This window comes from Salvelinus namaycush, unplaced genomic scaffold (assembly GCF_016432855.1).
Source record: "Salvelinus namaycush isolate Seneca unplaced genomic scaffold, SaNama_1.0 Scaffold3, whole genome shotgun sequence".
NCBI lineage: Eukaryota > Metazoa > Chordata > Actinopteri > Salmoniformes > Salmonidae > Salvelinus > Salvelinus namaycush.
In genome coordinates, this window is record NW_024059896.1 from 1,019,751 (window position 1) to 1,034,626 (window position 14,876).

At 42.6% G+C, this 14,876-nt stretch overlaps 1 protein-coding gene across 1 annotated transcript; it reads left to right on the forward strand.

Annotated features, from left to right (window-relative positions):
- Window positions 1-585: 585 nt before the first annotated feature.
- On the forward strand, window positions 586-3,687 carry LOC120039788 (zinc finger protein 678-like; the record flags this gene model as incomplete). Its single annotated transcript, XM_038985167.1, has 2 exons — window positions 586-615; window positions 3,058-3,687. Coding segments are annotated over exons 1-2 (660 nt in total), but the record flags the coding sequence as incomplete, so codon positions are not given.
- Window positions 3,688-14,876: the final 11,189 nt, after the last annotated feature.

A 14,876-nucleotide genomic window follows, 5' to 3' on the forward strand; every position in this document is an offset into this window, starting at 1 on the left:
AGAGATGGACAGTGCACCAGTACCTCAGTGCCCAGCAGCAGAGATGGACAGTGCACCAGTACCTCAGTGCCCACCAGCAGAGATGGACAGTGCACCAGTACCTCAGTGCACACCACCAGAGATGGACAGTGCACCAGTACCTCAGTGCCCAGCAGCAGAGATGGACAGTGCACCAGTACCTCAGTGCACAGCAGCAGAGATGGACAGTGCACCAGTACCTCAGTGCCCACCAGCAGAGATGGACAGTGCACCAGTACCTCAGTGCCCAGCAGCAGAGATGGACAGTGCACCAGTACCTCAGTGCCCACCAGCAGAGATGGACAGTGCACCAGTACCTCAGTGCCCAGCAGCAGAGATGGACAGTGCACCAGTACCTCAGTGCACAGCAGCAGAGATGGACAGTGCACCAGTACCTCAGTGCCCACCAGCAGAGATGGACAGTGCACCAGTACCTCAGTGCCCACCAGCAGAGATGGACAGTGCACCAGTACCTCAGTGCCCAGCAGCAGAGATGGACAGTGCACCAGTACCTCAGTGCCCACCAGCAGAGATGGACAGTGCACCAGTACCTCTGAGTCCGCCATGATGATTCCGGGAAGAACCACAGAGGTTTCTGTAAGTCTGAACCTGGCGCCCGGATACCGGGTGGAAGGCACCACTGCGTTCTTCCAACCCTCTCCGCAACTATTCGACTTGGGGCTAACTATCAATGGCAACCCGCTGTTGGAACTGACCACTAGATCCACTTACCCCCTGGCACAAAATCTGACTCAAGCGGATATTTCCATTCCTCGGCACACTCAGCTAGGAACATTGATCGATTACTTCTTCCATGATTTTGAACTGGTTGTTCCCGTGATTGGGCCTCTTCCATCCTCCCTAGACCTAGATGGAGAGGGAGGTACGCTGTTTACTTGTCTGTCAAAGGCATTCGCAGTAACCCCCATATTGCCACTTGACGACACATCAACGTTCAGGCTGGATGTCGATTCTGACATCTGTTCTAAAACCAACCGGTAAATGGTGTCTTACCGTTGACTATAGACAACTCAACAAACTGGTTCCCTTGTCTCGTTGGCCAATGACACAGCTCGACCCAATGTTGAAAATCTGTGAACGTCTAAGTAAGAAATTTGGCCATTTCAACAGCAGGTGTCGAACCCTTTCAACAACGGGGAGATTTTACTGATGTGCTTTGTGTCTTCGACGTAAAAACTAGTTTTGGACTTCCACTTAAAATTACTTATTTACTTATTTTATGTTTAAGGAAGTGTGTACAGTTGTGGCCAAAAGTTTTGAGAATGACACAAATATGAATTTTCACAGTCTGCTGCCTCAGTTTGTATGATGGCAATTTGCATATATTCCAGAATGTTATGAAGAGTGATCAGATGAATTGTAATTAATTGCAAAGTCCCTCTTTGCCATGCAAATGAACTGAATCCCCCCCAAAACCGGAAGCTTCAAAAGGAGGGTGGTGCTTGGAATCATTGTTCTTCCTCTGTCACCCATGGTTACCTGCAAGGAAACACGTGTCGTCATCATTGCTTTGCACAAAAAGGGCTTCACAGGCAAGGATATTGCTGCCAGTAAGATTGCACCTATATCAACCATTTATCGGATCATCAATAACTTCAAGGAGAGCGTTTCAATTGTTGTGAAGAAGGCTTCAGGGTACCCAAGAAAGTCCAGCATGCGCCAGGACCGTCTCCTAAAGTTGATTCAGCAGCAGGATCGGGGCACCACCAGTACAGAGCTTGCTCAGGAATAGCAGCAGGCAGGTGTGAGTGCATCTGCACACAGACTGATATTCTGCAAAAGGTACAGGGATTGGACTGCTGAGGACTGGGGTAAAGTCATTTTCTCTGATGAATCCCCTTTTCGATTGTTTGGGGCATCTGGAAAAAAGCTTGTCCGGAGAAGACAAGGTGAGCGCTTCCATCAGTCCTGTGTCATGCCAACGGTAAAGCATCCTGAGACCATTCATGTGTGGGGTTGCTTTTCAGCCAAGGGTGTGGGCTCACTCACAATGTTGCCTAAGAACACAGCCATGAATAAGGAATGCTACCAACACATCCTCCGAGAGCAACTTCTCCTAACCATCCAGGAACAGTTCGGTGACGAACAATTCCTTTTCCAGCATGAAGGAGCACCTTGCCATAAGGCAAACGTGATAAGTGGCTCGGGGAACAAAACATCAATATTTTGGGTCCAGGGCCAGGAATCTCCCCAGACCTTAATCCCATTGAGAACTTGTGGTCAATCCTCAAGAGGCGGGTGGACAAACAAAAACCCACAAATTCTGACAAACTCCAAGCATTGATTATGCAAGAATGGGCTGCCATCACAAGATGTGGCCCAGAAGTTAATTGACACCAGGGTGGATTGCAGAGGTCTTGAAAAATAAGGGTCAACATTGCAAATATTGACTCTTTGCATCAACTTCGTGTCATTGCCAATAAAAGCCTTTGACACTTATGAAATGCTTGTAATTATACTTCAGTATTTCATAGTAACATCTGACAAAAATATCTGAAGACACTGAAGCAGCAAACTTTGTGGAAATTAATATTTGTGTCATTCTCAAAACTTTTGGCCACAACTGTAGCTCGCATTCTGTATCATACAGCTATGAAAGTTATATATTTAGAACCACCTGCTCGATTGGAATTAAGCGACGCCTGTGTCTTGAGTGTCCAAGAACGGTTTAGTTTTTTGTGTTCTGACTTGTAAAACAGGATGAATAAAATAAGTAATGTAAACATTATCAGTAATTACCAGGAAACTCTACAACATTTGTTTGAAAATCACACCAAGATTGTTAAAACTGGCCTTAGGTTATTGAGCGATCTGATTAGGATTTACCCTCGTAGCAAGGCCTATTTATCATGTGGAGGTTTCATTCAGGTCTCTTTTTTTAAAAGCACACTGTCTTTGGCAGGAGAAAGACCAGACTCAGAGGAACCAGAGCCAAGGACGTCCAAACCAACAAGAAGACACCAGTGTTCCCACTGTGGAAAGTGTTTTAACCAGTTAAGGGACCTGAAAGAACACGAGAGAATACACACAGGTGAGAAGCCTTACCACTGCTCCCAGTGTGGCAAGTGTTTTAAACAGTTAGGGAACCTGAAAGAACACGAGAGAATACACACAGGTGAGAAGCCTTACCACTGCTCCCAGTGCGGAAAGAGTATTAACGATTTAGGGAACCTGAAAAAACATGAGAGAATACACACAGGGGAGAGGCCTTACCACTGCTCCCAGTGCGGAAAGAGTTTTAACGATTTAGGGAATCTGAAACGGCACGAGAGAATACACACAAGGGAGAAGCCTTACCACTGCTCCCAGTGTGGCAAGTGTTTTAAACAGTTAGGGAACCTGAAAGAACACGAGAGAATACACACAGGTGAGAAGCCTTACCACTGCTCCCAGTGTGGAAAGGGTTTCAGCCAGCCGGCGAATCTGAAACGGCATGAGAGAATGCACACAGGGGAGAAGCCTTACCACTGCTCCCAGTGTGTAAAGTGTTTCAACCAGCTGGGGGAGCTGAAATGGCATGAGAGAATACACACAGGGGAGAAGCCTTACCACTGCTCCCAGTGTGGAAAGAGTTTTAACAATTTAGGGAACCTGAAAAAACATGAGAAAATACACACAGGGGAGAAGCCTTACCACTGCTCCCAGTGCGGAAAGAGTTTTAACGATTTAGGGAACCTGAAAAACCATTGCTCTCAATGTGGAAAGTGTTTCAACCAGCTGGGGGAGCTGAAATGGCATGAGAGAATACACACAGGGGACTTGCTGTCTTATATTGTTGACTGATAATGATTACCTGTTTCTACTATATGAACTTGAATTGTACAAAGTATACTAAAACATATATTTGTATGTTTTTATTAGAAAACATGAATTGAATATGGAGTTTGAATATAGAGTAGGTCAGATTCCATCTGTTTTAAATGGTCCTTTTTTAAACTCTGACACTGTGTGTGTGTTTATCTGTGTGTCATTCCTACAGCACTGCAGATACTCAAGTGATATTTGGATGTGATGCATTTGTTCCGTTGTTTACATTTGCAATGTTGGCCCACTGATGATTTAATGAAATGAAAATGTTCACAGACTCTGTAATAGAAAATGTTAATTGTATGTGTCCACATATCTGAGTATGTGACTTGTGGCGGATGAATCAGAATTAGTTGGGTAACATAGATAATTAAGATGTCTTATCTGCATAATATGCTGATGTGATATACTTGTTATTAGAATGTATCCCTTCGGACTCTGGTATTGGCAGTTGCACTTCTTCCCTCAGCTGGGGCTCAGTCACCTGGGGCCCAGAGAGGGGAGAGGTCAGGCTTGTCTTTCACATGTCCCTGGTGCTATGCAGAATATCAGGAAGGGAAGAGGACAGGAGGGAACATTGTCTTCATATGTGAATGTATCTGTTAAACTATGTGAAGGGATGGTGTGATTAATGGGGAACCAATTACTGCTTTCCACAATGTCTGTGCGCAAGTCACTCCCTCCTTTGGCATTGGGGGGAGGTGTATGGCAGTGTCTGGAACCATTGTATGTCCTCTCTGATCCTGGGATAGTGTATGACCTAGAGGCTCACTCCCCTCAGTGAGCTTGTCCAGGAGTGGGGTCAAGAAGGGGTTTTACTTGAGATGGGAGTATCTAGAGTTGACAATTGAGTTATGCCATTGGATGAGTTGGTGTTTTTGTGCTATGAAGTACCAGGAACGAGATTAGAACCTCGTTTTAGGGACCAAACTGAACGATAATTTATAGCGAATGCTATCTGGCTACGGGATACTCCTTTCTCATTATAAAGTCTCACTTTGTGAACTGTTCCTAATATCTGTGGTTTGTTATGTCGGCTAGGGGGTGGATCTTTGCTATAAAAGATCTCAGTAGCCATTGTGTTGCCACTCTCAACGGTTCATTAGAAATAGTGAATTGTTGAAAGTCATTGCAAAGATCTTATTATTAAAGATGTAGTTTAAGTATAACTCTGATTGGTGTGTGAAGATTTAAAGTATAACTCTGATTAGTGTGTGAAGTTTTAAAGTATAACTCTGATTAGTGTGTGAAGTTTTAAAGTATAACTCTGATTGGTGTGTGAACTTTGTCTCTCCTCATTTGGTAATACAGAAATTAACCACCACAGACTAACCTTGTGAAACTGACCTATTATAATCTCCTGTTCCTGGGAGTATCATCCTGCGTTGCAAACCAGTTTGCACCTGTGCCCTTTGTATGAATAATATCCCACCCAGGAACAGGAAACTATAAAGATATGTGCTCATCACCCAATGCTTCAGGAATTCAGACTGTCTACACTGCGCTGTGTAACTCTGTTATTCTCTCTGAGCTCAGAAATAAAGAATCTTGGTTTGACTTGGACTCCAGCAGATCCTTATTTTATAATATCCACCACAACTCTCCCACGGATTGCTGTTTATCATTGTCTCAATGAAGAGTTCTTTGTTTTCCTTTCCTGGGGTCATTTACAAGCCTCCCACTGGTTGAATAAACGTTGTTTCCACGTCATTTCAACAAAACAAATCCATGTGATGATATTTGATTAATGTGGAAAACTGATTGGATTTGTAAAAAGCCATGAACATCAGGTATGTTTTATTTTTCACTGAACTGGCAACCTAAATCCAATGACAGGTGACATTTTGTGTTGATTTCATGTTGAATCCACTTTAGTTGAGGACTCAAAGAAATGTAAAGAGAAACTAGACGTTCAACACGTCTGTGCCCAGTGGGCTGGTTTGAATACGTGGCAGGTGTTGGATCAATATCCACCTTAGTAGCTAAGTTTCATGCAATTTGCGCCAGATTTCCATGTGAATATTCTCAAATCTGCATAAAACAATATACACATTTTCCCATCAGAAATGTTTGCATCAAACAGACTTATTGTGGATAAAAGGCTTTGCGTTATGACGTAGTGCACAAGAAAAATAACGTTTGCTGTTAAATTCCCATGTACCGAATGAAAAATACAAGTTAAATTGGTTTCCATCACATTTTCAACTCTCCTGATGGTTTTAAAAACTTGTGTAAAATAGAAAACATGCTCTTGTCCCGTGCACTGTAGTCAGCAGCTCACATATACAGTGATGGTAGGCTACCTACATGATGAGATTATTATGGATGAGAGAGATATTATTTTATTTGTCAAATGGCAGCCAAGCATCAATCATCATGTCACCAGAATAAGACCATCAAAATGTATTGGAAAGGAGCATCAAGCTCATCACATGCAGTTTCACCACCCTGTGAAGTTCATAACTTATTTTGTCTGTAGCCTAATAAACTGCATGGTTTCCCAAGTCGTAGAGGGAGGACCACACAACATATCATCACGTGACTCCAAGTTAAATAAGATGTGATGGTTAGTATATAAATATTTGTGGATAAATGAGTTTCCACCGCCATTTCTTGCTAATACATTTTTACTGACACAAAAAGACCCCACCATGTCAAACAAACTAACAAATTGTCTATCTGCATTAATAAAAGTGTACAGGCATATTCTGTTTCCATCAGCCTGGTCATTACTTTTGAAATGGTTGGATCAATATCCACCTTCATGATATGGATGAAGCCTGATTTGGAATGTCTGAGTAGTTCTATCTGATGTCATAATACACCCCTCGGATAATCAAGTGATATTTGGAATGTCTGAGTAGTTCTATCTGATGTCATAATACACTCCTCTGATAATCAAGTGATATTTAGAATGTCTGAGTAGTTCTATCTGATGTCATAATACACCCCTCTGATAATCAAGTGCTTTTAGAATGTCTGAGTAGTTCTATCTGATGTCATAATACACTCTGATAGTGATCCATTTGCTCCATTGTTTCCATGTCAGTCTGATGATTTATATCTGACAGAGGGGCTTTAAAGGAATAGTATGGTCACATTTACAGGTTGTGGCTCAGTATTCTTAGTATGATGTGAAAAAAGAACAATCAACTATTTATTGATAATGTATATTCCTATTCAGCTTCTACATCTGCATAGAGGCAAACCGTATCTTAAAGTTGATTAAATATATATATATATATAAATTGTACACTTTTATTTTCACAATTTGAATTATTATTCATCAAAAACTATACCAACAATACACTGCAGCTTTGACATCAAGAAGAGATTTGGCTGATGGGTGGTGGTGCTACTATATAGGTAAGGCTGTCCAATATGAATGTTCAATACACACAATAGGTTGATCAGTAGCCAGATAGCTAGCTGCTACAGTCCAATATGAATGTTCAATACACACAATAGGTTGATCAGTAGCCAGTTAGCTAGCTGCTACAGTCCAATATGAATGTTCATTACACACAATAGGTTGACTGTTGACCAATATGAATGTTCATAATGAGGAAAAAATAAAGGTGGGCTCTCCTGTCAACATGGGGCTCCTGCTGCAGGTAGCCTAGCGGTTACTAGTGTTGGGCCAGTAACCGAAAGATCTCTGGTTTGAATCCCAAAGACAACTAGGTGAAAAATCTGTCAATTTGCCCTTGAGGACAGCAGCAACAGGAGCCTCATGTTTCTCCCATTATTCTCTGCAGATCCTCTCAAACTCTGTCAGGTTGGATGGGGAGTGTCACTACAAAGCTATTTTCAGGTCTCTCCAGAGATGTTAAATCGGGTTCAAATCCGGGCTCTGGCTGGGCCCCTCAAGGATATTCAGAGATATCTTCCAAAGCCACTCCTGCATTGTCTTGGCTTTGTGCGTAGGGTCGTTGTCCTATTGGAAGGTTAACCTTTGCCCCAGTCTGAGGTCCTGAGTGCTCTGGAGCAAGTTTTCTGAAATTGTCTCTCTGTATTTTGCTCCGTTCATCTTTCCCTCGATCCTGACGAGTCTCTCAGTCCATGCCGCTGAAAAACATCCCCACCGCATGATGCTGCCAACCCCATGCTTCACCGTAGGAATGGTGCCAGGTTTCCTCCAGACGTAACCCTTGGCATTCATCAGACCAGAGAATTTTGTTACTCATTGTCTGATAGTCCTTTAGGTGCCTTTTGGCAAACTCCAAGCTGGCTTTCATGTGCCTTTTACTGAGGAGTGGCTTCCGTCTGGCAACTCTACCATAACGTCCTGCTTGGTGGAGTGATGCAGAGATGGTTGTACTTCTGGAAGGTTCTCCCATCTCCACAGAGGAGCTCTGTCAGAGTGACCATTGGGTTCTTGGTCACCTCCCTGACCAAGGCCCTTCTCCCCCGATTGTTCAGTTTGGCCGGGCAGCCAACAGTAGGAAGGGTTTTGGTGGTTTCAAACTTCTTCCTTTTAAGACGATGGGGACCTTCAATGCTGCAGAAATGTTTTGGTCCACTTCCCCAGATCTATGCCGTGACACAATCCTGTCTCGAAAGGAGTATGTCACATCAAATACAGGCTACTTAAAGTTCTTGAGAGAACACACATATGCTCGTACACTTGTCTCATTTTTACAAAAATAGAATTGTGCTTTTGGTCATGCAATATTTTCTTCATATATATATGTACACTGATCATACCAAACATTTGGAGAGAAATAAACGTCCTAATATGGACTAGGAACCTCCTCCTTTTCCCTCAGAAGAGCCTCAATTTGTCGGGGCATGAACTCTTCAAAGTGTCCAAAGCGTTCCACAGGGATGCTGACTCCATGTTGACTCCAATGCTTCCCACAATTGTGTCATGTTGGCTGGATGTCCTTTGGGTGCAGTGGAGGCTGCTCAGAGAAGGATGGTCTTCCCCTTCCTCCTCTGAGAAGCCTCCACTGCACCCAAAGGACATCGAGCCAACATGACATAATTGTGGGAAGGGATTTTCAGTGAGTTTCAGAAGAAAATAAATTGGTAAAACATTAAAATAAAATAATTTTTGGATAAAACTATACTACATATAATCACATCACCAAATAATTGAATAAAACATATATTTTGCGTCCTCCTCTGGGTACATTGACTTCAATACAAAACCTAGGAGGCTCATGGTTCTCAAGCCCTTCCATAGACTTAAACAGTAATTATGACAACTTCCGGAGGACATCCTCCAACCTATCAGAGCTCTTTCAGCATGAACCTTCTCCGCTGTGCAATGCGGTTTCCGAGCTGGTCATGGGTGCACCTCAACCCCGCTCAAGGTACGAAACGATATCATAACCGCCATCGAGAAGAGACAATACTGTGCAGCCGTATTCATGGGTTGGCACCCCCCATTGGGTTGTGCCATGGCGAAGATCTTTGTGGGCTATACTCGGCCTTGTCTCAGGATGGTAAGTTGGTGGTTGAAGATATCCCTCTAGTGGTGTGGGGGCTGTGCTTTGGCAAAGTGGGTGGGGTTATATCCTGCCTGTTTGGCCCTGTCCGGGGGTATCATCGGATGGGGCCACAGTGTCTCCTGACCCCTCCTGTCTCAGCCTCCAGTATTTATGCTGCAGTAGTTTATGTGTCGGGGGGCTGGCGTCAGTCTGTTATATCTAGAGTATTTCTCCTGTCTTATCCGGTGTCCTGTGTGAATTTAAGTATGCTCTCTCGAATTCTCTCTTTCTTTCTTTCTCTCTCTCGGAGGACCTGAGCCCTAGGACCATGCCTCAGGACTACCTGGCATGATGACTCCTTGCTGTCTTTCAACTCTCTAGAGACAAACGTTTCTTAAACAGAAAAAAACAGGATAAACATACCTGAATTTGTCAAATAAAATCAAACTTTATTTGTCAAATGCGCCGAATACAACAAGTGTAGACCTTACAGTGAATTGCTTACTTACAAGCCCTTAACTAACAGTACGGTTCAAGAAGAGTTAAGAAAATGAGCAAATGACCAAAAGTAAAAAATAATAAAAAGTAACACAATAAAATAACAATAACAAGGCTATATACAGGGGGTACTGGTACCGAGTCAATGTGCGGGGGTACAGGTTAGTCGAGGTAATTTGTACATGTAGGTAGGGGTGAAGTGACATTTCATAGATAATAAACAGCAACTAGCAGCAGTGTACAAAACAAATGGAGGTGGGGTCAATGTAAATAGTCCAGGGGGCCATTTGATTAATTGTTCAGCAGTCTTATGGCTTGGGGGTAGAAGCTGTTAAGAAGCCTTTTGGTTCTAGACTTGGTGCTCCGGTACCGCTTGACGTGTGGGAGCAGAGAAAACAGTCTATGACTTGGGTGACTGACAATTTTTGGGTCTTTCTTTATATAAGTCCTGGATGGCAGGACGCTTGGCACCAGTTATGTTCACTACCCTCTGTAGTGCATTACGGTCAGATGCCGAGCAGTTGCCATACCAGGCGGTGATGCAACCGGTCAGGATGCTCTCGATGGTGCAGCTGTAGAACTTTTTGAGGATCTGGGGACCCATGCCAAATCTTTTCAGTCTCCTGAGGTGGAAAACTTGTTGTCGTGCCCTCTTCACCACTGTCTTAGTGTGTTTGGACCATGATAATTAGTTGGTGATGTCTTCACGACTGTCTGTCCATGTGTCACTGTCTGTCACCTAAAAAACGTATCTCGACCTGTGTGCACCTACATTCTAAACTTTCATTCATAGGCTAGGTTGTAGCAATCTCATGATGGGTATAGGGAAAATTCTAGTATCATGTAGTAGCCGAAACCTATTGCTGTTACATTGAACAGGGTGAATGGAATATGAATGACAGTTATCCAATATGCTGTAATAGAATTAAGGCCATGCTCATGAAAAAACAAATCGTTCTGCCTCATCTTAAACACCACTGTTTGGGTGGTGGATGATTCTTGGTACACATGGGAAACCGTTGAGCTGGAAAACCCCAGCAGCGTTGCAGTTCTTGACACAAACCGGCGCCTGGGACCTAATAACATCCCCCGTTCAAAGACACTTAAATATTTTGTCTTCCCCATTCACCGTCTGAATGATACACATACACAATCCATGTCTCATTTGTCTCAAGGCCTAAAATGCCTTATTTAACCTGACTCCTCCCCTTCATCTACACTGATTGAAGGGGATTTAACTAGTGACAACTAGGGATCATAGCTTCCAGCCCCAACTAACACACCGGACTCCAATTATCAACAATTCATAATCTTCAGTTTAGAATGCAATTTGGTTAATCAGCTGTGTTTGCTAGGGAGGGAGAAAAAGTGTGACATCAATCAGGCCCCGAGGACTGGAGTTGCCCACCCCTGGTTTACAGGATGATTGGTATCTTAAAGAGCGTAGCTTTAAGGGAATAGTACCGTCACATCTAGATAAAAACGAATGTGAAAAATGAACAGAGCAAATGTTTATTAAAACACTACCTATTCATATAAGTATTTATTCATCATTTACAATATATCAGCTCATTGTTAAATGATTATGACGTTTTTTTCCAATACAGAAAGTGTAGTAACTATTGTTTCCAAACTGCGTTACCCACTCCAGCCAGCAGATGGCGATATGCGTCTTTCAGGTGTTGATTCTTGCGTGACGTATAATGGGCTGGACCGGACGCTTCTTCAGGAACAACAACGCGGCTACTCTTTCAACCACCTCGGTTGCTTGCTAGCCAACATAACACTGAAAGATTGACGCTTTAGACCATGTTAATGTACATTAGCTAATCTCAGTGTTGTAAACACTTTTCTGTTGACGTATCAACTGGTTAACTTTAACCTAATTTGCTTGTTCAATTTGCAAAGTTGTTAAGCATTGATACTGAGCCTAGCGCTAGGCTAGTCGCTAATTCTAACATCCCAGACCATGAGCTCACTAAACTACTCCTCCCCCGTTAAAGAAGAAGAGGTCTGCTGTATGCAGAAAGAAGCTCTGAGGCTGAACATTGTCGTGAAAGAAGAAGAGGATGTTATAGAGGAAACAGAGGAAGAACCTTTTAGAGAGGAAGAGGATGCTATCTCAGTAGAGGTGAAGAAGGAAGACGTTTTGAGAGTGAAAGAGGAGGAGACAGAATATCAGATTAACACCAGTGAGTACTGTCTTCAACAGGGACACAAACTATGCAGTTGTTGAACTAATGTGTGGTTTTAAAGGGGCATTCTACTGAAGTTCTACACTTGAATATGTTGTTCAGTACTGTAGGAATGGTTTAAAAGGTCAATCTGCCTTTGGTACATATATTTTGGGGTCTTTTAAATTAGATGTATTAAATTATCCATGTGGTCTACATTAAAAATGCAACTAATCTAGTATAACAGCCTTTTAAAATGCAATATTGGAGCATAATTTGTACTTAAAATATCAAAGGGATGCAACAGGCACCCATTTAGTGGAACGACCCTTTAACATTTGCATTTTAGGCTGTTTAGAGAGATTAATGCCTCTTGTAAGACCCTATGATTATAATAGACGGTCGTAAGTTCACTATCTGTTTGATGTTCTCATTCACACAGGAGAGAGACATGACTATTGTGGATCCTCTGGGGAGCCTCAACAACATCCTGATATTGACGAGGCAGAGAAGAGTCTCTCCAGATCAGAACACCAGATGGTACAGCTTGGTCTGGTCTAGCATACATCTTGCTCTATCAGGGTCTGGGCTGGGTTTCTGTAAAGCACTTCGTGACATAAGCATCCATAATGATATGTGTCTGTGTCCCCTCTTTATGGTTACCAGGACAACGCTAGCCCTTCCTCCCTCCCGGAGTCCCCGTGTCATGCCTCTCCCGGTAGCAACTTACTGCTGGGTATGAAGAGGTTGTCTGTGCTGCTGGTGGACTGCAGGAAAACAACGGGGCTGAGTGGAACTGTGAGAGGAGGAGAAGAGAAGAAAGGATCAGATTTGACTCATCAAAGTAAGTGCTGTAGTTTAGTTTGAACAAATAAAATAGATCTGCCCACTGGTATCTGTTACCAGGACAACCAGCAGAGTTCTGTTAGTTGACAGGAAGATAGACTGGTGGATATGGATGTTATGAATATAACACTGAAAAAGGATTCTGCCAATGAAAAGAAAGAAACCAATAGACCATATAAAACCTTAATGAAAGGTAGCTTTAGAGAGAAAGTTTCAAGATAATCTGATGTAAGGTGCATGTTTTACAAAACCTTTTCCTTAAAACATTATGGATGTTACATTGCCTGTCCCAGTCAACCCCTCCCTTTCTTTACAAGACTGTAGAACACACAAACTAAACTCCAGACACTTCAATGTGGTCTGTATTGCTTCATTAACATCTGATCTACACAACTTGTTAAAGATGGCAAATATATATTTTAAAACAAGCTCCTTTTTTTGTCTTGACCTCCGTCTCTGTAATGGGCAAAGTTCATTTCATTTCCTACTTTAACAGGTCAAATAAAGCCTGAACTCCAACATATAGACCTTACAGAAGATGGTTTCATTTGGAAATGACTAACTTTATTAATAAAATGTGTAACTGATGCTAACAGTTGAAATTCCTCCACTGTCCCTGTCCCCATACCAGGCTCAAACCAGTGATCCTCTGCTTCTCAACACACGTGACCGCTCTCCTTGAGAATAACCTATATTCAGAGTTCTAGAGCGACACACTCACTATAGCACAATAGTTACTATAGCACAGTGTATTTAACAGATGGTGAGATCAGAAACAAATCAGTCCCTTTGTTGCTCTGTTTCAGAGCTACTCTGCCTTCTGACGAAGGAAAGCCTTTTCAACTATAAATGTATATTTGGCTGCCATTTAGGCTGCAACAACTATACAGTGGAACACCCCCTGATCTGTTGTTTTATGAAGGGTCACCTACGCCCAGTACCCAAACAACAAGTCCCATCCTGGAAAGAATAGAAATTAGATTTATATTGTTTAAAACTGCTTTACTTCAGCCATTATATCCGTATAATGAGTTACACCCCCATACCTTCATGAGGTTCTATAGTAGCAAGGATCTGACTCCTCCGGAGGGCTTGATGGCTCAATCCACCAGAGGTATGGCTACAACATAGGCATTGTTCAAAGGCATCTCTGTTCAAGAGATCTGTAATGCAGCATGTTGTGGTGATGTACCTTCATGAGGTTCTACTGACTGGACATCACTACACATACGGTGAGTAGAGTGGGGACCTCTGAGGGATGATCCTGTCTAGACTTGGCATCAGAGAGGGTATGAGCTCTGTGGTAGTTGACTATATCCCCAAAGTGAGAGACTAACGAGTCACTGAAATAGAACTGAAGGTTCCCTAACAGAACCCTGATTCTATGATATTCACCAGGTTACCTAACAGAACCCTGATTCTATGATATTCACCAGGTTACCTAACAGAACCCTGATTCTATGATATTCACCAGGTTACCTAACAGAACCCTGATTCTATGATATTCACCAGGTTACCTAACAGAACCCTGATTCTATGATATTCACCAGGTTACCTAACAGAACCCTGATTCTATGATATTCACCAGGTTACCTAACAGAACCCTGATTCTATGATATTCACCAGGTTACCTAACAGAACCCTGATTCTATGATATTCACCAGGTTACCTAACAGAACCCTGATTCTATGATATTCACCAGGTTACCTAACAGAACCCTGATTCTATGATATTCACCAGGTTACCTAACAGAACCCTGATTCTATGATATTCACCAGGTTACCTAACAGAACCCTGATTCTATGATATTCACCAGGTTACCTAACAGAACCCTGATTCTATGATATTCACCAGGTTACCTAACAGAACCCTGATTCTATGATATTCACCAGGTTACCTAACAGAACCCTGATTCTATGATATTCACCAGGTTACCTAACAGAACCCTGATTCTATGATATTCACCAGGTTACCTAACAGAACCCTGATTCTATGATATTCACCAGGTTACCTAACAGAACCCTGATTCTATGATATTCACCAGGTTACCTAACAGAACCCTGATTCTATGATATTC